General features: G+C 35.9%; 1 protein-coding gene across 1 annotated transcript; it reads left to right on the plus strand.

The window, feature by feature from the left end:
• LOC117716571 (vomeronasal type-2 receptor 116-like) lies at window positions 1–26,360 on the plus strand. The gene is made up of 6 exons (XM_034513647.1): window positions 1–209; window positions 8,991–9,282; window positions 9,619–10,425; window positions 12,253–12,480; window positions 13,539–13,662; window positions 25,423–26,360. The coding sequence occupies exons 1-6, from the start codon at window positions 1–3 to the stop codon at window positions 26,358–26,360; spliced, it is 2,598 nt and encodes an 865-aa protein (XP_034369538.1).
• The last annotated feature ends 639 nt before the right edge of the window (window positions 26,361–26,999 follow it).

Raw genomic sequence — 26,999 nt, forward strand, 5'->3', positions numbered from 1 at the left:
ATGTTCTGGATTTTTACATTTGGGCTCCTATATATTCCCAATTTTGTTTGTGCCTTTACTGACAATGAATGCTATGTAACAAGCAAGGATTATTTTTATCGTGAAGGTGATGTGACAATTAGTGCATTTTTCCCTCTTCATATTGTGCACACAGACAATAAAGTTCCTGATAAATATATGCCACACAATGTTCAAGACTTTTATATACAGTAAGTACAATTATTCATTCTAAGAGTTCAGAATTATTTTGACTTCATGGATATAGGGGTTAAAACTTCCTTTGTTTTTCCACAATACTCCTTTTCCATTCTCAAATCTCTTCAAGTATATTTTCTTGTGTACTTCATTTCCTCTTTAAAAGAAAAAGTGGTAGTTTTGATGTTATATATTTTGCTTTCCATGTTGTTATTCAATAATCATGGTCTTTTGTTTGTCATGGTTGTAACAAAGAAAATTTAAATATTGTCAGTGTTATAATTTCAGAGTATGAATAATTTAATCTAAATATCACCTTGAACTTCTGGGTTTTCTTGAAGTCCAGATGTACTTTTGAGGGAGGAGGCAATATAAATGAGTGAAGGGACTCCTGACTGTGTAGAATGTTGCTAGAGTGACAAGTACTCACTATGTTACAGCCAGCTGATTTCAGAAGAGGACTGTCACAAGTAAAATTTGTGGGCAATTTCAGCTCTAGATGTGTCTTTGTCTATTTTTTTCTTTTTTTATTTCATTGTTTCTGTTTTTTGTTTGTTGGTTGGTTTTGCTTTTTTCATTGTTCTAAACTATTTTGTTCACAGATTTTAAATGTTTATCTGCTTGTCACATATGGTTCTAGTGCTTTTCCTACTTTATGATTCTGTGCTCCCAAAACACACTATCAGGGAGGATGGTCATTTATGGGCATTTTTAAGCTTTTCTAAAATTTGCAATATTAAAAAATAGTGTTAGAAAAGTCTGATTTCTTAGGAAAGTATTGAGAAGAATTAAGTTCATTCTCTTTATGAAAGAGATAAAGGGTGCATATATATATATATGAAATATATATAAATATAAATATATGAAATATAAATATAAATATATGAAATATCTATGGATCACTGTAAAAAGACCATGAAGTAGAACAATAGAGTTTGTAAATGTCTGTGAACATATGAGAAAATCGGTAGGAAGAAAATGGATAAAAAGAAAGAAAGAATACTTTCTTATGAATGTGAATTTTGCTCAATGTGACATCACTGTGTAATTGTTAAATTTGCCATGGGGTGTTAAAGACAAAAACCAAAGCCAATAGAAGAAGAAATATGTTCAGAAGAAAAAAAACCATGAGATATCTGGGGTCTTGATATAATTTAGTTTGAGACAAACATAGCAAAGATGGCCACTGATCCAAAATTTTATATATACATGCCATAATTCATATCTCAATGAGGTAATTCCTCATTGACTCAATTGCTTAAGGATTACATCTTAAATAAAATCACAAATATTTGTCAAATGCCTAGCAGCATGGGGACACTGGATGCTGCTGAAACTTCTTCTATTCATTATAATTAAGCCCCCTTCTTCCACTCCCTTTCCTGTGTCCTCTACTTTCAGCAGCCCAGGCTCCAATCTCCATGTGTATGCAGTATTTTGTACATGATGCTGCAACAGGCCTATATGTGGAAAAAGTGTACTTTCAGGTACATGAACCATAAGTGGTTGCCTTTTCCATAATAAATGAAAGGATTTTATCCTATAAAAATTATTCATTTTTATAGTCTAATTTTATATAATCAGAAATAAAATAAAAGTGGTTCATTACTGGAAAAAAGTATTTTCATTATAAAATATTAACAATCTTGTCTCATACATTTACCAAAGATATTTTTTTGTGTACACTTATATTTGTATTATATTTTCTCAAGTAAAAGAATAGAAAAATGGAGCACCTGCAAGTTTTCTAAGACATTGCTCTAGTGTCTAATGGTGATTTGAGATTAATTTGTCCATTTTATTTATCCTTCTGTGTCTTAGCAGTGAAATGAGTTCTATCCCTAAGTATGTCTTTATCCTGAGCACATTTCTCCACTCTCTCCTGTGACCTTACAATTGAGGTCTCAGTTTCCATGAATTGCAGCACTGTGATCTTTTCTTCATACACAACACAGTCAGAATGGCCATTGACTATTCTTTAAATCCTTTCATGGAGGTCTACCATGTATTGGGCCTGTATTCATCTATTTGAGAAGTAGAACTGTGGTGTCTGCTTTACTGTATTTACTGGTATTTTTCATCTACAGTTTGCTCTTTAACTGGCACTTGAGTTGCTTTTGCTAGCTCCCTTTTCTTTGAGACATTTAATAAAGAAGCTACAAAGGTAGTTTCCAGCACAGATGTAAATACAAACACAAGCAGTCCTTCATGTGTGTACTACCTTCTTTCATGTAAGAGATTTTGTCATAGTTTGGGTAGGTAATTGATGATAGCAGTCATTATCAGCACTGTAGAATTATCTACCTTTTACCTCAAACTATCACTTGCAGAAATAAATACAGAATACAGAAATAGATGTTGAAAGTATCTAGACCTTTGTAGATTATTTTCCTTTTAAATTAACTGATTAAAAATTATTTAATTGTATGATTTCAACTTTATCTACTCTAATTGAATGAGTAAATGATTCATGAAGTATTCTCTAATTTTCAATGTAAGTTATTTGATGTGGTAAACATTTAGAAGTAATACAAGAAATTACTCCGAATTCTACCCTTTTCTGCAGGTTTTTCTGCATGTACTGTTACTATCATTATTGTCATAAGAATGTTATAAATGACTACTTAGTAAGATTATTTTTGAGTATTCATTAGCTTATACTTTTATTAAACTATTATTACCAATTTCTTAACATTTTGTCATTTGTCTAAAACATTTGTAGATTTTTTTATTTCATATTTCTTGGTGTGCTGGGTAGTTTTATGTCAATTTGACACAAACTAGAGTCACTGGAGAGGAGGAAGACACAATTCAGTAAGTGTCTCAATAAGATCACGCTATAGACGGGCATGTAGGGTGTTTTCTTAATAATTCCTTGATGTGGGAAGGCCCAGTCCATTGTGGGTGGGATGCTATCTCTGCAAATGTGGTCCTGGGTTCCATAAGAAAGCAAACTGAGCAAGTCACAGTGAGCAAACCAATAAATGGCATTGCTCCATGGCCAGTGTATCGGTTCCTGTGTGCAGCCCTGTCCTACTTGAGAACCTGTGCTGACTTCCACCAATAATGAAGAGCAGCAATACATGAGCTAAATATGCTCCACAGTTTTGTGTGGACTTGTGACGTAAAAAAATCATCTGAAAGGGGGGGATATCAGTTACGAGTATGTCCCCATAAGAGTGGGTTGTAGGAAAACCTTCACTCAGTCTTCACATGCTCTTCTCATGCTCTCCCACTCACACTCTCCATACTATCTCACCTTTTTCTTGCCCTAGTCTTTTATTGATACTCCAAAAGCAGATAGGAAAAAGGCATTGTAAAATCATTGCCAAATCAAATCTAGAGAATAACCACATCCCACAAAGAATTAAGAATTACAATTGTTCCCCAAAGTTTCAAGCTTCTCTATTTCCAGTGCTATAGCAATAATAATAATAATAATAATAACAATAATAACAATAATAATATAATTGCAAACATCACTATTTAAACTTTAACTTTTAACTTATTATACTTCAGAGCTCAGAGCTCCAATGTCAGCTACTTGTATTTACTTGTAAAGCTCTAATGATAAATGACATAGGTAAAGCTGCCAGGCAATGGCCAGAAAGAATCCAATTAACCCTTAACTCAGTAGTTCCACTAGATTTGTACTTCTGTACATTGCACACAATGACTCTCCTAAGAGTCCCAGTGTTTTGAGTTAGTTTTACTAGTATAAGATTTTATATATTCTATACTTCCTTACCTAGGTACCACTCTTAAATGTTGTGCAAAACTTATTTCATAGCTTCAATAGATTTTTCCTTTCTTGGGGTCCCACTGTTGGCTCTATTTCATTTTCTAATAATTTCTTCAAACTTTCCTTGCAAATCAAGCAATAATCTGGAACTACCATTGTGCAGTTATTGCATTGTTTTCAAGATGAGAACATACAGCATGCACCTGGGCTGTAAAGACTGTGCTGTGCTGTGCCCTATTCCTCAATTTTTAATTATTTAAGAATTATTATATCAAAAAACATCTAGTTTCACAGAATTCACCAGAGCAGAAGGAGAAGTAAGAAAATCAGGTATAATAAAATAATTATGCACACCAGGACAACTGAAAAACTGTGACACACAAATGAAATATATACAGCTGTTGTCCAGGGCTAAGATTAGGAGAAACGAGAACTGTCTTTTACAATGAGCTTCTGAGGGCTACTGAGATGTCTTCATCTCTGCCTACTGTAGGCAGTCCCTTATTTCAGATTATATTTTATGCCTGTATCTTCCATCTTGGTATTTTTGTCTTATTTGAACATACATGGTCTAGTATATGCTTTTATAATAATGCTGATTTCAAATATGCAACTCTTGTGGACTGAAAATATTGTTTCCTTGAGATTATCCACAGCTTTTGGTTTTTACAATCTTCCCACTACTTTTCTGCAGTGATCTCACAGCCTTGTTGATAAGGGTAGGTTGTCTAACCCACATTTATGGATTAGCACCATATAGTCTATTATTATCTATACCATCATCAGTCATTTGTTTATGTATTATTTGACATTTAGTGTAAAAAGAATCTACGTGGAAGACTGATGGATGCACTAATCCATGAGTACATCAATAATCATTTGTGTTTGATTTTGTACTTTAGCATAATAAGACTATTAATCTATCCCTGTGTGTCTATGACTTACCTTATCACAGAGTCTTACCATCTTTATACTACAATGCATGTTTTGTATACTATGAAATGTATCGTATTAAATCAGACAAAGGTTGGATCCACATGTAACATGTGTGCCCATTTTTGTACCAGATGGCCTATCAGTTAAACCCAGTCATTACTGTATCCATCATATTTCACAGCTTAGAGAGAATTATGATTACTTAATTTCCTTGATAGGATGAATAACACTATAAAATTTAGCCAGGAGAAATAAAGTAAGTGTTTAAATGTGTGATTTCTCCATGTTTTGTGATTTAAGTATGTAGTGTCCTCAGCAATGGAGTCTTTCTATCAAGTTCTACAGAATCCAGATTTTGTGGATTTCATATATATATATTCATTCTAGATAAAGAGTATGAAAGATATATATTATGTGATTTTATTAATGTCACTCAGAATGGCTATTCTAACTGTATAGAAGCTCATTTAATGTACAGATTAAGTGTGGTTAATTTTGGTTTCTATTTTTTTTTATTTGAGAATTCATTTTTATCATTATTCTTTAATCCTTTTTTACAGTCCAGTCTTCACTCCCCTTCTAGTCTGCTCCCTGACTACTCTGTATCCCATAACTTTTCCTCCAACTGTCTTCAAGAGAATGTTCTTATCCCAACCCTACCCCGCCAAACATCCCCACACCCTGGGGCCACAAGTCTCTCAATGGTTAGGTGCATCTTTTCTCAATGAATCCTGACCAGGCAGCCCTCTGCTGTATATGTGCTGGGGGCTTCAAATCAGTGGGTGTATGCTGCTTGGTTGGTGGATCTGTGTCTGAGACATCTCGAGGGCCCAGGTTTGTTGAGACTGCTGGTCTTCCCATGGGTCTGCTCTTCTCTTCAGCTTCCTCCATAATACATTTTTCCTTAAAATATTTTCATAGCCACTCTTTGCACTCTTATTTTAGTGATTCCAGGCTCTCCTGCTCTTTATGATTTCTCTGATTGCCATGATTTCATCCTAATTAATACAAGTGAATCCTTACATATTGGTTTTAAATTATCATATACATGAATTCTTTTGTTTTATTTTGTTTGATGTTACTAGAAAAATCCATTTGGTTTAAAAGAAAAACACCTCAGGTCATGCAATCTATAAATTTCAGCAGCTTCTCAGAAAAGAATAGATGAGGAAGGAACAAAGACAATATTCATTGCGCCATCGTGCATTATGCATATCAGATATGTGGCATACAGAAGCTACATGAATGGAAAAAAGAAGTTTTAGAAAGGCATACAGAAGTACAAAGTATCAGAGAAGCAAATGTTCACAGAAGTAAAAAACAAAAGGACAAAAACAAAAATTAAATAAAATATGTGACTAAAATGCCAGAATTCTGTAAAAACCATCTACATCTAAAGATGCCCCATTCCGTTTCTTTCCAAGTACAAGTATAAATTTAAGGAGAAATATTTTTCAGATAGATAGATAGATAGATTGCTATATCCATCCATTTACCTAAAAATTTCTTGAATTCATTATTTTTAATAGCTGAGTAATACTCCATTGTGTAGATGTACCACATTTTTTGTATCCATTCCTCTGTTGAGGGACATCTTGGTTCTTTCCAGCTTCTGGCTATTATAAATAAGGCAGCTATGAACATAGTGGAGCATATGTCTTTATTATATGTTGGAGCATCTTCTGGGTATATACCCAGGAGTGCTATAGCGGATCCTCAGGTAATGCTATGTCCAGTTTTCTGAGGAACCGCCAGACTGATTTCCAGAGTGGTTGTACCAGCTTGCAATCCCACCAGCAATGGAGGAGTGTCCCTCTTTCTCCACATCCTTGCCAGCATCTACTATCATCTGAGTTTTTGATCTTAGCCATTCTGATTGGTGTGAGGTGGTATCTCAGGGTTGTTTTGATTTGCATTTCCCTGATGACTAAGAATGCTGAGTATTTCTTAAGGTGCTTCTCAGCCATTCGAGTTTCCTCTGTTGAGAATTCTTTGTTTAGCTCTGTACCCCATTTTTTGATAGGGTTATATGGTTGTCTGAAGTATAATTTCTTGAGTTCTTTGTATATCTTGGATATTAGCCCTCTATCGGATGTAGGATAGGTTAGGATCTTTTCCCAATCTGTTGGTTGCCGATTTGTCTTATTGACAATGTCCTTTGCCTTACAGAAGCTTTGCAATTTGATGAGGTCCCATTTGTCAATTCTTGATCTTAGAGCATAAGCCATTGGTGTTCTGTTCAGGAATTTTTCTCCTGTGCCTAGGTATTCAAGGGTCTTTCCCACCTTCTCTTCTATTAGTTTCAGTGTATCTGGTTTTAAGTTAAGGTCTTTTATCCACTTGGATTTGAGCTTTGTACAAGGAGATATGCATTTTTCTACATGTTGACCTCCAGTTGAACCAGCACCATTTGTGGAAAATGCTGTCTGTTTTCCACTGGATGGTTTTAGCTCCTTTGTCAAAGATCAAGTGACCATAGGTATCTGGGCTCATTTCTGGATCTTCAGTTCTATTCCATTGATCTTCATGCCTGTCTCTGTACCAATACCATGCAGTTTTTATTACTATTTCCCTGTAGTATAGTTTGAGGTCAGGGATGGTGATTCCCCCAGAAGTTCTTTTGTTGTTGAGAATAGTTCTCACTATCCTGGGTTTTTTGTTGTTCCAAATAAATTTGCAAATTTCTCTTTCTATCTCTATGAAGAATTGATTTGGAATTTTGATGGGGATTGCATTGAATCTATAGATTGCTTTTGGCAAGATGGCCATTTTTTACTATATTAATCCTGCCAATCCAGGAGCATGGGAGATCTTTACTATAGAAACAGTAAAAATGTTTTATGAAATGTTTTTTATCTAACTGAAGATCAACTTACTAAATATAATCTTTAGGAAACTGCATTGGGAACAGCATACTTTGACACTAAAATAAAATGCTCTTTCTTTGTGTGTGGGTCTCTGATATCAATAAAGGTCTAATTTTTTTCTCTTATCATATTATTATTAACCAAATCAACAGTTTCCTAACAAGGTAAAGTGCTATAGTTGCATGTTTGAAGACCTGATTTTAGAACCCCCCCCCCCAAGACCACAAGTATTCTCTGGTATTCAAATGATCATATGGAAGATATAATAGAAAGAAGTGACTCCCTGGAAGTTTGCTGATCAGAGTGCCAGGCTTATATGCTGAAAATAATAATGGAAGTGTAAAGTCTGTTGGCATGGTACTTTCTCTTTTCCACAGCACTGGAAAGGGAGAGGCAGAAATTTTTCATGATTTTGATTCAAATTCGTTTATAGAATATGTTCCAGGCAAGCCAAGGCAACATGGACAGACTCTGTCTCAATTAATAAAATAAGTTAGTCAGTGAGTCAATAATTAAACAAATGATTAAGAGACCCCATGGAAAATCATATGGACAGCCAGGACTGACCCTGAATGTCCTCTGCCTTGCTCATAAATCATGAAACTGATGAAACTATACATGCACAAAACTTCACATCTACAGAAGTGATACACATAACTCATAAATATCTACAAAGTTAATATAAATTTGTGTGTGGTTTCACATAAATTAATCCCATCAATAGAGAGGCAGAGCAGGAAAGAACATCATTATTTTCACATCAGCCAGTTCTATATAGTGTGTTCCAGACTGCCCTATTAAAAAGTCACAGAAATGACACTTGTGACAATATATTATTTGAATTAATTATGTCCTAATTTTAAGGTGGATATTGTCAAAGGAAAGTTGGTGATTGGATCAAAATATTTTGTCCTTTCATAATTGTAGAGACTGAAAGCCAAGATCCAAACAAGAATTCTGATGTTTTTCAACACCCAATTCATGGAGAGTTTTTTATTTTTTATACACATGAGAGATTAATAAAGTAATACAATAATAAATTAGAGTCACAGAGATTATAATTAATGAGTGTAAGATTTTACTGATCTTACCTACTTAAAATGCCCATTCTAATTCCAGTCATTTATGAGAAGATATTATAATATTGATTTCACAAAACATCAGCATTTACATTATAAAACCATTGCACTAAATAGAAAACTTCTATGGTCTATGGCTTTCTCCTGTGTAATTTTTTGAAATCTGTGCAGGTATAAGTTTAAAAACTACAAGTTTGTTTTGGCTCTTATATTTGCTATTGAGGAAATCAACAGAAACCCTCATCTTCTACCCAATACAACTCTTGGATATGATATCTATAACATTCCATATACTGAAAAGGATATTTTTTATAGTGCCTTTCTTTGGCACACAGGGATGAGTAGTCCCCTTCCTAATTGTGACTGTGGACACAAGAGAAAGTCACCTGCTGTACTTACAGGACCATCATGGTCAGCATCTGCCCACATTGGAACACTACTACAACTCTACAAAATACCTCAGGTGAGGAATGGCATGTGGGAACTAGGAGAGATGTTTCATTTGTTGATATTATAGGTGTCTATAAATGTAAAATAGGGGTACCTGAGTTAATCACCTATAAAAGAAAAGTAAGGAGATACTTTATATTAGATCCATATTTCAATTGCTTAAAATAGAATGAAAGGAGAGGTGGGTAAGACCAGTTGTGTTATTGGAACTGAAGACCTATCAGCACTCGTTGTAAAAAAAATATATAATGAGTTTACAGGACAAGACGATCTTCATCTTGACTGTTTTCATCTGTTGATTTCAATCTTGGATTGTGTCTGATGCCAATGTATTTTGTTGTCTCTTCAGGTCACTTTTGGACCTTTTGACTCTATCTTGAATGACCGAGGTCAGTTTAATTCTCTCTATCAGATGGGTCCTGAGGACATACCTCTGACATTAGCCATAGTCTTTTTAATGTTTCATTTCCGTTGGTCCTGGGTTGGTCTGATCCTCCCAGATGACCACAGAGGGACTCAGATTCTATCAGACTTGAGAGAAAATATGGAGAGCCATGGCATCTGCATAGCCTTTTTGGAAATGATTTCTGGTACATGGAATTTTTATTCCAATACATTATGGAAAAATATGGAGAAAATTGAGGAATCATCAGCAAATGTCATAGTTATTTATGGAGTCATTATTTCTCTACAAGATTTAATGCGACATATTGCACAAGTACTAGTGACATGGAAAGTATGGGTCTTTAATTCTTCATGGGGTTTTGATAGCCATTCTGATTATTTTATGGTTGAGTCATTTCATGGGAGTCTCTTTTTTTCACACCACCATGAAGAGGTGGTTGAGTTTATGAATTTTGTCCAAACAGTTAATCCCTACAAATACCCAGAGGACAGTTATCTTCCTAAGTTTTGGCATTTGTTTTTCAAGTGCTCGTTTTCAAAGTTTGATTGTCAACTTTTGGAGAACTGCCAACCCAATGCTTCTTTGGATTTACTTCCCAGACACCTTTTTGACCCATCTATGGGTGAAGAAGGCTACAATATATACAATGCTGTGTATGCTGTGGTCTATAGTCTCCATGAGATGCATCTTCAACAAATACAGACACAACCATATGCCAATGGAGAAGAAATGGTATTCTCCCCATGGCAGGTAATATCCCTTGCTGTGTTTTATTATGTCAGCAATATGGCATTTTTATTATTTCTTAAGGGATTGAAATTGAGCATCACATGTTTTAGACTATGCGGTCAATAAACCAAGGAGAGAATATTGTTTCCCTCTCTGGAGGTCAATGCTAAATCCTGAGTAAATGTTCTTTATAAAATGGAGTGCCAGGAACAAGAAAATAACTTAAGTTAGTATTGAATTCATGTAACACATTGCCTCACAATTTTTTTTATAATATTGTCAATGTGAAAAGTTGAGATTTCCTGTATATATTTCTGAAAGAAAAGGATGGAGAAGTACATCTTTAAGAGATAAAAAGCTCCTGAGCACTACTACAAGGTTATAAAGTGAAGGATCACTTTAAAGTGTACTTAAGACTTTCAGGCCCTCTTTTTAAGGTCAGAACATTAAATGTATTCCAAAAGTGAATAGGTGGGTTTAGCTTATCAAAGAAATATGAATTAGCTCAATCCATTTAAATTGGTGTCTTGGTGTCTTAGCTGTGTTTAGTTCAAAAAAGTATCTTGTACAGAATGAGACTTTTGTAATTTAAAGCACTTCAATCCAAGTGTCTTTCATTTACTCAGCATCTTTGATAGCTCCTTTATAGATGTTTCCTATCACATGGGCTTAAAAGAATTGAGGGCCAGGGTTAAATACTGAGGGTTTTTTGGGTTCCTCAAGAGGGGAAAATATGTCATTGAGAGGGGAGACCCTGGCATGGTTGTCAGGGGAATCACAAAGCTCTGTCTAAGCAGCAGTCAGGTTGGTTCTTCATTTGTACATGTCCACAGAAGAAAGACAACCTAATGATTATCCAAGAAATACAGATAATATCATTTTATCTACAGGCATTTTAGATTTTTCATTGAATCTCTTGGGTTATAAGTTCAATCAAAGTTAGAAAGAACAAATATAACAGATTATCTATTCTACAACTCCAATTCAAAGAATCTAAGGAATGTCTCTACCAAAGCAAACATAGTTATTATATGACAGCCTGCTTTTAAGCTGCCAGTATTTCCAGTTTTAAAGCACTTCAGACCAATAGAATATATTTGAACTGGTTGTTTCATGGATTGCAAATATTAATGTGTAATGTTTCTATTTATATCAGGTTCCCATATCTACTATTAAATACTAAAATTTTGTTTTAGTCAATCTAACTTACTTATTGAGTTTTAGTTCCACATGGGTATGTCATGATGTCCTATGCTTACATTACACCTTCAGAGAACTCTAAGTGTATTGTAAAAAATAATCTGGAGTCAGTTACCAGTTCTCTTGGCCAGTCGGAGTTTGTCAAATATTTCTAAGTTTAACCTGTTCCAACTATATTGATTGGATTTGCTCTTGGGAAAATAACCAAGAAGATCCCTGGAGTTATGGCCTCACTTAAAAATTTTTAGCTTTGTGCTTATTTGTGCTTATTGTGATCATTTTAGAAATAAGTAAACTTCCAAATATGGTCCAAAACAGGTATTTTCTTAAAAAGTAGAAAGAATAGTAGGTTTATGGGTTTCCTAAAGACTTAAACATAAATTTTTTAGGAAAAGACATATAATAAATCATAATGCAGAAAGTTTCCAAGAATGTGAGTGGCAGAGACAAAAACTTAAAAGAGAAACAGGATGATAGTAATTCGAGCATTCATCTTACCTTTGCAGGAACTGTGACGAACAGCTCTCCTAGCTTCATGACTTTACCATTTCCATTGAACATGGCTGTTTCAAATGAGGTTCTTGGTAGTCGTTTAAAAAAATCTTTTACTATCTTTTGAATATCAGCATCTGCTTTTACATTTTTTAGCTTCTCCCTTTCCTAAAGAACATGATAATGAAGAGCCATGTGAGAGGACACACAGTAATGGTTGGTGGAAGAAACTTACAGTCAAAGTATGACATTCTTAATTTTTGGAATTTTCCAAGTGGTCTTGGATTAAAGGTGAAAGTAGGAACCTACTCTCTAAGTGCTCACCAGAGTCTACAGTTCTCTTTACATGAACAGATGATACAATGGCCTACAGGGTTTACAGAGGTGAGTTGTGACTTCACTCACTGCCCTGACTATTCATAAAATCTAAGGTAATTCTCAGGATGTAATGATCACGGGACTCTCACTCAGTATCAATAAACATTGAACTAATAATAAGAATCTTCACATAAAAACAGATAACAGACTATTTCCTCATTCCTTGACTCTGACCAATGGATATGTCTAATTTTAAGTTTGTTATTGCCCATGCATTTCTTAAAAAGAGAGTGTCTCTTAGTTATGGCCTCAGAGCACTGATAGATTCATTTTGTCACCTAATGAAGAAATTACTGTAAGGTAAAGTGGCATTTTAACTTCCAAGCTTCTGAAAAGTCATAATGGTATAATGTGTGTGTGTGTGTGTGTGTGTGTGTGTGTGTGTGTGTGTGTGTTTGACTCTTCATGCAAATAGTCAATATAACAATTGATGGGAGGTCACATTGTTTTGACTGACTCTGTGAGCACGCATTATATTGGGGGTAATGAATGTTTTACAGGTCAGAGGAGGTGAGGACAACATGTTCATAGACCAGAATTTCATTGAAATTAAAGAGCAAAGGATGGGGTTGCTCACTCCTATTACATTTTTATTTTGTGAGTGATAGCAGCCTGTGAAATACTGACCCCTCTTTTGTGATGATACTTCTTATCTCAGGAAGTGTCTGTATTAAACTACTCATGGAGATGCAAAAGATTTACTTCCATGATGAATCCAATACCTATAAAATTGTCAGTCAACAATAACAACCACTTCCAATATAAAAGATCTCCCTAGTAGCTGTCAAGCATAGAGACAAGTTAAATCTGAATGCATATCATGACTTTCTTAAACACTACTTTAATCACCTATACTTACCAACATCTTCAAGAATTGCACCAACAATTAAACATGTGGACTGTGTAGCCCAAAAGATGATAAAATTAGCAATATCAAACCTTATTAGTTTCAATTGTAAGTGTGAGCATTTGAAAATTAACTGTTCATATACCCAGAAATTCTTTACTTACTCAAAATTTTCAGAAAAGTCAAGACATTTGTTAATAGCTTTCATTTCTCTTAGATTCCTCAGTCTGTGTGCAGTGAGAGCTGTGGGCCTGGATTCAGGAAAGCTGCCCAGGAAGGCAAGGCCATTTGCTGTTTTGACTGTACTCCCTGTGCAGACAATGAGATTTCCAACATGACAGGTAAATACAAGCTTACAGAGAATTTTCCAGCTTGTCCTCAGGAATCTGCTACACCTAAGGAAATGGGCAAACACTGGAGATAAGTAAGCGACTATCTCTTATTCCCTGATTGTAGGTAAAAAATCGGCTGGGAACCCAGGGTTCCTCTAGCCATGCTGTGTGTAGTCGGCTGGGAATGCCCTGGGTTCCTCCAGCTGGAAGTTAGTCCCCGCTGCTCACTAAAGGTCTCTCCACAGAAGGAAGTCCTTGGGTTTCCAAAACCAGTTTATTGGCATGACGGATGGTGGATGGATCTGGGTGCACACCCCCCAAAACCCAGGGCGGACCTCAGTTAAATAAGGAGGGGAAGAGGGGGGAGGGGCTGGGGAGGAATGCTTAATTGACTCCACCCTCTGGCCTTCAGGTACCTTATTAGTATGTAAATCTCTCTAGGGCCTGGAGCCTGTTCATCACACCCTCCACCTGTGTACCTGACTGAAGGGTGAAAGTGGAATGGAGATTAGACCTCTTAGCCTGACACCTGATTAGACATTTAAGCATTGTTATTAGTTTTATTTCCTTTTGAAATCACACACTTTAGATATTGACATCATCCTTGACTTACATTGCTGATCAATTGCAATTATTTTTTCCTGAATATTCATTCACCTTTCACACAAAGTGATGATCTATTTCATTTCATTATGGACACAGTATTTTTAGCACCATTTCTTTATATTTTCAAACAACACTCAGTCATATGTAGGACTCACTTAAAACTTGGATTCCTCACTTCTCTATTTATCATTATTACCACTAGAGGGATGTTGTTGTTGTTTCTGTTGTCATTTTTCATATTATGTGACTAAGAAGTTATATTTGATTTCTTTAGTACATATATTTAATCTCTATCATTGCTAAGTTTCTTTTATTTTACTTATTTCATGCTATATGTTTATTTAAAATGTTTGTCTCATTTTATAGAACATAAATTCTTTTCTCAAACATTATAATATAAATATAATTCTCCTCCCTCCATTTCTTCCATAATCCTTCTCATCTTTTCTCTCATCCAGACCTTCTCCTTTTCTGTCTCTCATTAGAATTGAACATGTTTCTATGAGAGAAGAATAATATATAATAAAATAAAGTATAATAATACTTTTTTAAACACTATCATATTGAAGCTGTGGAAGAAAATAAAGTAGAAATATAAAAGTTCTCAGTGAATTAATTTTGTATTGTCCACCAACTACTAGGGCTGGATCATAAGTTTTATTGGATTACCTAGTTTAAATCCATTGAAAAAATAAAACTTTCATTGCCAGCAGTTATTATTTTGAAATAGATTCTGCGGTACTGTTGGGTTTTATGTATAGTTGCCATTTCTGCACTAAGGCCATATCTGGCTTTTACATATACAACCCTTTTGCATGCTACCCATCTCTCTGAGATTTTTCTACCTTATAAATCCTGGTGTGTAGAGAAGGCTTCCTTGCATCAGTGTTTTCCCCATCACTGTTTCTTACAGTCTTTCTGAATCCTTTCCTTCTGTGTTCCCTTAGCCCTTAAGCCAAGGATCTTTATAGAGATCCCCATTTTAGAAAAGAATGTTTCAACATCTGTCATTCTCTGATCATTGCCCAGTTGTGTGCCTCTATTATTATTTTTTTGGCATAGGAAGACATTTCTCTGATGAAAGCTAAGAAAATTATTGATCTATTTGTATAATAGAATGCCATTACAAAGAGATTACACTGCTGTGTTTCTTTTATAGAACAGTAGTATTTAGTTTCACCTAAGTGTATTTCTTATCTAATAATCTCAGGTGTTTGGCTACAAAGCATTGGCAGGCATGGGTTTCGTATCATGAAGTGGGCCTCTATTTGAATCAGTGAGTTGTTATTTTCACAAATTTTGAGTCACCACTGTACCAGTGTATTCTGCAGGCAGCTCTTCATTATAGATTACATGGTTAAAAGATTTGTGATGTTTCCTTTCTAGTAGTATGCAGTGTGTACACCTCTGTATACTGTGAAAACTAGGCAATGGTAGCAAAGGCTCTAGGTAGGTGACAGTTTGACTTCTCTATGCTCAGTGACTTATGAGGTGCTGCTTTAAGTTATTGTGTACAACAACCAATAGCCTTGACTATAACCTGGGTTGTTTGGGTTCTCATATGGCCTCTTTGGATAAAATAATGTATAACTCATTTTTCAATACAGCTCTCAGTTACTGGCTACCAATGTTCATTTGAATTTTGGTTTACTCATTATTTGGTGATTCTAATTAGATTTTCTAGCACATATGTAAATATTTTAAGTAACTTCAACTGTACCTGTTGATAAATACAACCCCTCAAAGGATCCCTAGATTTAGCTGTTTATTCCCATATTCTCTTCTATATTCTCCTCTTCTATCCATTCCTCATTTGACATTTTATTTCAGTCCCACATACCATCCATCCCTAACTATACGTTTAATTTCTGCTTCCTAAGGTGATTCTTCAGTCTCCTAGGGCATTACTTTCAATCTGAAATCAGTGGCTATGTAAGTTGTAGCCTGCTGCATTTATACTTAACAAATAAAAGCCTCATGTAAACGATTAGACAGTATTGTTGTCTTTTTGTGTCTGGTAATCTCACTCTGGATGGTTTTTTTTTTTTCTAGCACCATTAATTTACCTTGCAAATTTCACAGCATGTTTAAGATCCAAGGTTCTTTCTCACTGTCCTGTTTCACTTGAATCAAAACAATGAACTCAATGTCATGTGATCAGTCTCCAATACAGAGATGTTCTGAAATCTGTTACGTGATACACATAATCCCTTGGAACATACATGAAAAACATATTCAAAACATCACACATTGTGAGGCAGTGGACTGTGAGAAACAGCTGGGTGCTTGGTCAAGCATGCGCTTGGAACCCTGGACCATTATTGGACAACAGGAGTTTGGCTCTGCTCCTGGACCCTGGTTCTTTTCATTTAGCTTCATCCCTCTCCACAGCCCCTCCCACAGAGAGATCTATGGCCATCAGTCATGAGGAACAGGCCTCAGGTCCTACAGAGATTTACATACTAATGAAGACCCTGAAGGCCAGAGGGTGGAGCCAATTAAGTATTCTTCCCCAGCTCCTCCACCCTCTCTCCCTCCCTATTTAACTCAGGTCTGCCCTCTGTTGGGGGGGGGGGGGGCGGTGCACATCCAGATCCAACCACCATCCACCATGACATTAAAGCCTGTAAAAACCCATGGACTTTCTCCTGTCTTTGGGGCTGCACTCTGAGGAACCTTGGAGTAGTCTTTAATGAGCCACTGGAGCCACAGCAACTATGCATAACATACAGCCTGGTGGAACCCTCAGTGTTCCCAGCCAACTACCTACAACCCATTATGAAGAAAAGCATTCTCTGTAAATATTTATATATATTATGCTAATTCTACAGTTGGGTAATTTGTGAAATTTCTCTAATGAATGTCTCTCTTACATGTGAAGATTTTAAACCTGAAAGAATGTGATAATAATCATTAACAAATCAATGCCAACATGTCTATGACATATAATCAGTATTAACACAATGTTTGCAATTTATTACATAGATTAACGTAGAATCATGTCATGTGAAAACTAGGCAAAATGCAATAATGTCACGTAACTGCATTATTGAATATTAATTGAATGACAAACTGGGCATATCTACATGTACTTGAGCTATTGAATCTAAACACATTAAAGTAAAAACATTTCTAGTTCTTGGCCAGGATGTTCACAACAGAAAATTCTTGTATCAAAATGAATTTGGGCTGAGCAGTGGTGACATATGCCTTTAATCCCAGCACTTGGGAGGCAGAGGCAGGCAGATTTCTTAGTTCGAGGCTAGCCTGGTCTACAGAGTGAGTTCCAGGACAGCCAGGGCTACACAGAGAAACCCTCTTTCGAAAAAACCAAAAAAAAAAAAAAAAATGAATTTAGTGAAAATAAATTTTGTACAGAGTAAGTGAAACCAGGGACCTAGATGCCAAGAATTGAAGTAGGATATTGAATAGAAACAGAAAAAGGTAATTCAACCATATATAACATATAAGTCATTAATCAGGTTGTATATGTAGACACTGAAAATTTTATGAAAAATTTCTTTGAAAAAATTTTATTTTATTTTTTCTTCCCATAATTTATCATTTTATTCATCATCCCTCTATTGAGAATTCTCTGTTTAGCTCTGTATCCCATTTTTTAAATTGGCTTATTTTGCTTGTTGGTATCTAATTTTTTGAGTTCTTTGTAAATTTTGGATATTAAACCTCTGTTTAATGTATAGTTTGTGAAGACCTTTTCTCATTCTCCAGGCTGCTGTTTTATCCTGTTGGTGATGTCCTTAGCCTAGCAAAAGCTTTTATCTTTCCTGAGGTCAAATATATTAATTGTTGATCTTAGTGCCTGGATATTGGCATTCTGTTCAGGAGGTTATCTTCTGTGCCAATGAGGTCAAGGCAGTTACCCATTTTTATCTTCTATTATACTTAGTATGTCAGGTAGTATGTTGAGTTCCTTGGTCAATTTATACATGAGTTATGTTCAGGGTGATAAATATGGCTTTATTTGCATTCTTCTACATGCAAACATCTAGTTAGTTCAACACCATTTGTTGAAGATGTTTCCTTTTCCCCATTGTATAGTTTTGGCTTCTTTGTCAAATATCAAGTGTCAATAGCTGTGAAGGTTTATTTTTGAGAATGATTCTATTCCATTGATCAGATGTCTGGTTTTAGACCAATACCATCCAGGTTTTTTGTTTTGTTTTTTTGATTTTTATTAGATATTCTACTTACATTTCAGATGTAATACCTTTTCACCCCAACCCAAGAACCCCCCAACCCATCTCCCCTCCCCCTGCTTCTATGAGGCTATGACTCCACCTACCCTCCCACTCCCACATCCCCACCCATGATTTCCCCCACACTAGCATGTCCACCCTTCACTAGATCAAGGACTTTCCCTCCCCAGCTATGCCTGACACTGTCATCCTCCCCTACATATACAGCTGGAGCCATAGATCTTTCCCTACGTGCTCCCAGGCTGGTGGATTAGACCATGGGTGCTCTGGCTGGTTGGTATTGTTGCTCTCCTCAAGGGGCCACCAACCTTTTCAGCTCTTTCAGTCTTCTCTCTCACTCCTTCATTGGAAACCCTATGATCAGATCAATGGTTAGCTGTGAGCATCTGCCTCTGTATATTTCAGGCTCTTGCAGACCTCTAAGGAGACAGCTATATTAGGCTCCTGTCAGCATAAACTTTTTGGCATCCACATCTGTGTCTATCTTTGGTGACTGCACAAGGGATCATGCAGTTTTTATTACTGTTGTTCTGTAGTATAGCTTGAAATCAGGGAGGAAGATACTTCTAGAAGTTCTCTTCTTATACAGCATTGTTTTACATACAATGTATATATTTTTTATATGAAGTTGAGAACTGGTCTTTCAAGGTCTGTAAAGCTTGTGGAATTTTGGTAGGAATTTCAATGATTCTACAGATTGTTTTTAGCAAGATATCTGTATTTACCATGTTAATTCTCCTAATCGATGAGCAGGGGAGATCTTTGTATTTTCTCATATCTTCCTCAATTTCTTTCATCATCAGAGACTTAGTTTGTGTCATACAGGTCTTTCACTTGCTTGTCTACAGTTACAGCAAGATATTTTATGCTATTTTTGGCTACTGTAAAGGGTGTTATTTCCCCAATACTTTCTTAGCCTAGGTACTGTTTAAAAAAGGGCTACTGAGTTTTTTTAGTTTATTTTGTTTAACCATATTTGCAAAGGTGTTTTTCAGCTGTAGAATTTCTCTAGTAGAATTTTGGAAGTTACATATGTATTTTATCATATTATTTGTGAGTAGTCATACTTTAACTTCTTTCATTCCAATTTATATCCCCTTGATCTCCTTTACTTTTCTTATTGCTCTAGCTAGAACACCAAGTACTATATGGAATAGATAGGTAGAGACTCTGCAGCCTTCTTCTGTATCTGATTTTAATGTAATTGTATTAAGTTTCCCTCCATTAATTTAATCTTGGTTACTGGATTGCAGTATATTGTGTTTATTATGATTAGCAACTCACCTTGTACCCTGGATTGCTCCAAGACTTGTAACATAAAGAGGTGTTGGATTTTGTCAAAGATTTTTCAGCATCTAGTGAGATGATAGTATGACTTTTTTCTTTCAGTTTGTTTATATAATAGAATACCTTGTCAGATTTTTGTGTATTGAACCTTCCCTGCATTCCTGTGGTGAATCCCACTTGATGATGATGAATGGTGTTTTGATGCCATCTTATATTCAGTTTGTAAATATTTTTATGAGTATTTTAGCATCAATGTACATTAGAGAAATTGGTCTGCAGGTCCATTTCTTTGTTGAGTGTGATTCAGGTATTAGGGAGATGTGACCTCATAGAATGAATGTGGCAATATTCCTTCTGTTTCTATTTAATGGAATAGTTTGAGAAGTATTGGTATTAGCTCTTCTTTGAAATTTGGTAGAATTCTGTGTTAAAATGATCTGGCCTTGGGCTGCTTTGTTTGGTATACTTTTAATCATGGCTCCTATTTTCATAAAGGTTATAAGAATATCTGAATGATTTACTGATCTTGATTTAACCTTGGTAAGTGGTATTGATCTAGACAATTATCTATTTTGTGTAGATATTCAGATTTTGTTGAGTGACAGCTTTTGAAGTAGTACTTAATAATTCTTTGAATTTTTTTGAGATTCTGACAAGAGGCAGCCTTGGCCCAGAGAGGGGTTCCTGAGAGAAGTAGTATCTGAGAGTAGCAAAAAGTATTACTTGAAGTCAAATCATGGCTTCAGAAGCTGATAGCTATTTTCTACTCATGATGGCTCCCTATCTCTACAGATAGCCCTTGTGTCTGTTGTTTGCTCATGATGGTTCTCCTTCTCAAGACAACTATTTGAAACTGATCTTTCATTGTAGAAAACATTTTTAAATGCTCTCTGGATAGTTCTTGTGTGTATTTTATGACCAAAGTCAGAAAAGCTTCTATAAAAAAATCCATGGATTTTCTAACAAAGTTAGAAGTCCTGTTAGAAAATTTCTAAAATTCATTCTTGGCTATTCTGATTAAAATTAAGAAACCAGAAATCATTCTAATGGATCCATATTCTTTCTTCCAACAACCTTCTCTGAGTAGCAACTAAAAAACATTCTAAAATTATTCTATGTTATCTAAGTAATTCTTGGGATTTCCAACCAAGTTCAGAAATCTTGTTAAAAAAATTCTAAAAAAGCTATGAAAAATTCTAAAAGAGCTGTGTTTATTCTCCATGGGTTTTTTTCTAACCAAAATCAGAAATCCTGCTTGAAAAATCTTGAAGATCTGTGTGTGTTCCCACCCCAGATATCTCTAGAAAGCTAAGCTCCCTCTACAAAAAAAAAAAAAAAATTCTACAAAAGAACTATTGCTCTCTGCTAACTTATCACATGCAGACAAAAAGCCAAGTTTTTATTTACAAATCAATTTAGTCATTTATTCCAGGTTCCATCTTCACCAACCCACATATTAGTACTTCAAGACTTTAGCCAAGTGACTCAGGAAAAGGACCACAAGGACATTTTTTAACACTTCAAAAAATCTTCAGAGATCTACCTGCCTTTGTAAACTAAGCTGTGTGGGACCCTGCCCTGGGATCACCACTTTCTTTTTTCTTTTTTTTTTTAATTTTATTTTATTTATATAAGTATACTTTAGCTGTCTTCAGATACACGAGAAGAGGGCATCAGATCCCATTACAGATAGTTGTGAGCCACCATGTGGTTGCTGGGAATTGAACTCAGGACCTCTGGAAAAGCAGTCAGTGCTCTTAACCACTGAGCCATCTCTCCAGCCCTGGGATCACCACTTTCTAAATCTCTCTTTCTCTTTCCGTAGTATCTTTTTGACAAACTGGATCATAGTGGTGTTGCATCTGCTTTTCTAGGTCTGTGAAGTCCATCATATAATTCACATTGCATCCTTATATTTTGCCAAGTTGAGAAATCATATATTTGTGAACTCATGTTTTGAGAGTTCTTTCCCACAGCCCTAAGGGTTGTCCTGATGGTCACAGCATTTTTCCATTTTGCTTAGAAATTACACACACAGGTTTCTTCCAGTCTGGGCCAGAGCACTGAGCAGATCTTGGGTGGAAGCTCTGCACCCAATCTCTAAGAACCCAGAGGAAGCAGGGATCCCAGGTGCTCTACCTTGGACAGTATCTTAGGTAAGCAAACAGCAAGGCCTGCCCCAAACAGGGAGTAACTGGGACCCACAAGGACCCAGGAAGTCACTCCCAGGCCAGAGCACTGGTTCCCTTTGGTCTGGGACAGAGCACTGAGCAGATCTTGGGCAGCAGTTCTGCCCCCAATCTCTAAGAACCCAATGGAAATAGGACTCCCAAAGCTATAACCTGGGCAGCATCCTGTCTGCACTTGAGCACTGAGCAGATTTTGGGCCCCAGCACTTACTCCAGTAGTTACACCCACCCCACAAAGTTCTGATACAACCAAGACAATAGGAAAGACAGGCTCTAGGCTGGGACAGGACAGGTAGCACTAAGGAGATACAATGGCAATAGGCAAGCACAAGAACATAAGCATCAGCAACCCAGGGTACTTGGCATCATTAGAACTTAGTTCTCCCACACTAGAAAGTCCTGAATTCCCCATATCACCAGGAAAGCAAGATTTATATTTAACATCACTTCTAATGATGATGATAGAGGACTTTAAGAAGGACATAAATAACACTCTCAAAGAATTTAAGGAGAACACAGGTAAACAGGTAGAAGCCCTTAAAGAGGAAACACAAAAATCCCTTAAAGAATTACAAAAGAACACAACCAAACAGGTGAAGGAATTGAACAAAACCATCCAGGACATAAAAATGTAAGTAAAAACAATCAAGAAATCACAAAGGGAGACTACCCTGGAGGTAGAAAACCTAGGAAAAAGATCAGGAGACATAGAGACAAGTATCACCAACAGAATACAAGAGATAGAAGAGAGAATCTCAATGCAGAAGATACCATGGAAAACATTGACACAACCATCAAAGAAAATGCAAAATACAAAAAGCTACTAACCCAAAACATCCAGGAAATCCAGGACACAATGAGAAGGCCAAATATAGGGATAGTAGGTATAGATGAAGGTGAAGACTCCCAACTTAAAGGACCAGTAAAAATCTTCAACAAAATTATACACGAAATCGTCCCTAACCTACAGAAAGAGATGTCCATAAATATACAAGAAGCCTACAGAACTCCAAATAGTTTAGACCACAAAAAGAAATATCACCCACCACATAATAATTAAAACATCAAATGTACAAAACAAAGAAAAGATACTAAAAGGAGTAAGAGAAAAAGGCAAAGTAACATATAAAGGTAGACCCATAAGAATTACACCAGACTTCTCACCAGAGACTATAAAAGCCAGAAGATCCTGGACTGATATTATACAGTCCCTAAGAGAACACAAATGCCAGCCCAGACTATTATACCCAGCAAAACTCTCAATCAGTATTGATGGAGAAACCAAGATATTCCATGACAAAACCAAATTTACACAATATCTTACCACAAATCCAGCACTTCAAGGGCTAATTGGTGTAAAACTGCAACACAAAGAGGGAAACTGTAATCTAGAAAAAGCAACAAAGTAATCTTCCAACAACACCAAAAAAAGATAGCTACACAAACATAATTCCACCTTCAATAACAAAAATAACAGGAAGCAACATTCATTTTTTTAATATCTCTTAATATCAATGGACTCAATTCTCCAATAAAAAGACATAGACTATCACACTGGATGCATAAACAGGACCCAGCATTTTGCTGCATACAGGAAATGCACCTCTGTGAAAAAGACAGACACTGCCTCAGAGTAAAAGTATGGAAAACAATGTTCCAAGCAAATGGTCCCAAGAAACAAGCTAGAGTACTGATTCTAATATCAAATAAAATTCATTTTCAACCAAAAGTAATCAAAATATAAGGAAAGACACTTCATATTCATCAAAGGAAAAATGTACCAAGATGAACTCTCAATTATGCACATCTATGCCCCAAAATGAAAGGGCACCCACATACATAAAAGAGCCTTTACTAAGCTTAAATAATACATTACACCTCAAGAAATTATAGTGGGAGATTTCAACACCTCACTTTCAACAATGGACAGATCATGGAAACAAAAACTAAACCGAGATACAATGAAACTAACAGAAGTTATGAACCAATTGGACTTAACTGATACCTATAGAACAATTCATCCTAAAACAAAAGAATATGCCTTTTTCTCAGCACATCATGGTACCTTCTCCAAAATAGACCATATAATTGGTCACAAAACAGGCCTCAACAGATACAAAAAGATTGAAATAATCTCTTGTACCCTATCAGACCACCATGGACTAAGGCTGGTCTTTAATAATGAGAAAAACAACAGAAAGCCCACATACACATGGAAACTGAACAATGCTCTACTCAATGATGACTTGGTCAAGGGAGAAATAAAGAAAGAAATTAAAGACTTTTTAGAATTTAATGAAAATGAGGACACATCATACCAAAACTTGGGGGACTCCATGAAAGCAGTACTAAGAGGAAAAATCATAGCTCTAAGTGCCCACAAAAAGAAACTGGAAAGAGCACACACTAACAACTTGACAGCACACCTGAAAGCATTAGAACAAAAAAGTAGCTAATATATCCGAGAGGAGTAGATGGCAGGAAATAATCAAACTCAGGGCTGAAATCAACCAAGTAGAAACAGAAAGAACTATACAAAATATCAACAAAACCAGGAGCTGGTTCTTTGAGAAAATCAACAAGATAGATAAACCCTTAGCCAGACTAACCAAAGGGCACAGAGATAGTACTCAAATTAATAAAATCAAAACAGAAAAGAGAGACATAACAACAGAAACTGAGAAAATTTTAAAAAATCATCAGATCCTACTTCAAAGGCCTATACTCAACAAAATTGGAAAATCTGGATGAAATGGACAATTTTATTGACAGATACCAAGTATCAAAATTAAATCAGTAGCAGATAAATCATCTAAACAATCTGATAACCCCTAAAGAAAAAGAAGTAGTCATTAAAAGTCTCCCGACTAACAAAAGTCTGGGACCAGATGGTTTTATTGAATAATTCTATCAGACCTTCAAGGAAAACCTGATACCAATTCTCTTCAAACTATTCCACAGAATAGAAACAGAAGGAACAATACCCAATTCCTTATATGAAGCTATAATTGTGCTCATACCTAAACCACAGAAAAACCCAACAAAGAAAGAGAACTACAGATCAAATCAGAGAACACCATTTAAAATTGAATTTCAAAAAATAATGTCAATATTGTACAAAATACATATCCAGAATTAGACATATTACATAAGATGATGTCAGAATCAACTTGCATTTATACAGTATTGTTCTGAAATGTTATGACTCATAAAATAGATGTAAAAATTCACAAACTTAGGCAAAGTAAACAAACACAGAGAAAAGGCATTGAACATTTGGAATTTTTTTCACCATAGGCAAAAAGCATTGCATAGATTTGAAATGATTCACAGAATCCTTAAAAATGTTGTTCTGAAATAATAAAGGAAGGTGACTCAGGAAGCACTTCAATGAGCTGGGGATAATTAATACATTAGGATGAAGGTAACACATGAGGATTGATTCAGTCACTTTCATTTCTGAACAGATATGGATCAGTGTGTGAAGTGTCCAGAAAGTCACTATGCCAACTCAGAGAAGAATCACTGCCTCCAGAAATCTGTGAGCTTTTTGGCCTATGAAGAGCCCTTGGGGATGGCACTCACCATCACAGCACTGGGCTTCTCTGTACTCACAGCTGTGGTTCTTGTAGTCTTTGTGAAACACAGAGACACACCCATTGTCAAGGCCAACAACAGGGCTCTCAGCTACACCCTGCTATTGACCCTCTTCATCTGTTTCCTCAGTTCCTTGCTCTTCATTGGCCAGCCCAACACAGCCACCTGTATCTTGCAGCAGACAGCATTTGGAATTTTGTTCACTGTGGCTCTCTCCACAGTGTTGGCCAAAGCTATTACAGTGGTTATTGCATTCAAGGCCACTGTTCCAGCTAGAATGGTGAGGTGGTTAATGGTATCAAGAGCCCCTAATTTCATCATTCCCATCTGCACACTGATCCAACTTGTTATCTGTGGAATCTGGCTGCTTACCTCTCCACCCTTCATTGATCAAGATACTCATACTGAGCATGGTCACATCATCATTGTGTGCAACACGGGTTCCACAGTTGCCTTCCACACTGTCCTGGGCTACCTCTGCTCCTTAGCACTTGGGAGCTACACCATGGCCTTCTTGTCCAGGAATCTGCCTGACACATTCAATGAGGCCAAGTTCCTGTCATTCAGCATGCAGGTATTCTTCTGTGTTTGGATCACTTTCCTCCCTGTCTACCATAGCACAAAGGGGAAGGTCATGGTGGCTATGGAAGTGTTCTCCATCTTGGCTTCCAGTATAGCACTCCTTGGATTGATTTTTGCCCCCAAGTGCTACATTATTTTGTTAAGGCCAGAAAAAAACTCCTGTCATAGCATCAGGCACAAAAAACATTCAAGAAGGGATATCCATTTAAATTTAGTTAAAAATTAAAATTTATCTATGATAGTAAATTAAATATTATGGTTTAACCAGTTCCACAGTATGCTAAATGTCTTGTTTGGGTATAATATGATATGACTGTGTATGTTAAAAACTTCTTCATCTAATTGTATTAACCTCTCTTTATACTGAAACCATCAGTTTTATTTTATGTTTTGGATTCCTTATATGTTTTTGTAACATAGTTTCACTATGTGCCCATATATGCCTACTGTCCCATAATTATATCAGTGTAGCATGAACTGATTGATTTATTTGTTTTCCAACTCCAAAATATTCTATTATATTCTACTTTGTGTACTAAACATTGTTAGAGCAAAGTGTCTCTCAAGATTCACTCTAACAGGTTCTTACACCCAGTGATCAGAAAAAACATTACTATGGTTTTGAATAACAGTAGAAGTCCCTGCTATTTTAATGTTTGATACACCAGAAAAAATGAAGCCTCTTATTCTGGAGAACTACAAACGATACCTGGGTTGTAACTAGCATTTGTTAATAAACTTACAGCTTAGGAACAGGATGTGTCTTTTTTGGTATTTCATAGGTATTTATGGGTACTCCATATTGGAGAGAGGCATGCAGGTTCACTCACATAACAAGAGCACTGTGCAAGGTGGTGTTGTAAAA

This window comes from Arvicanthis niloticus, chromosome 1 (genome assembly GCF_011762505.2).
Source record: "Arvicanthis niloticus isolate mArvNil1 chromosome 1, mArvNil1.pat.X, whole genome shotgun sequence".
Lineage (NCBI taxonomy): Eukaryota > Metazoa > Chordata > Mammalia > Rodentia > Muridae > Arvicanthis > Arvicanthis niloticus.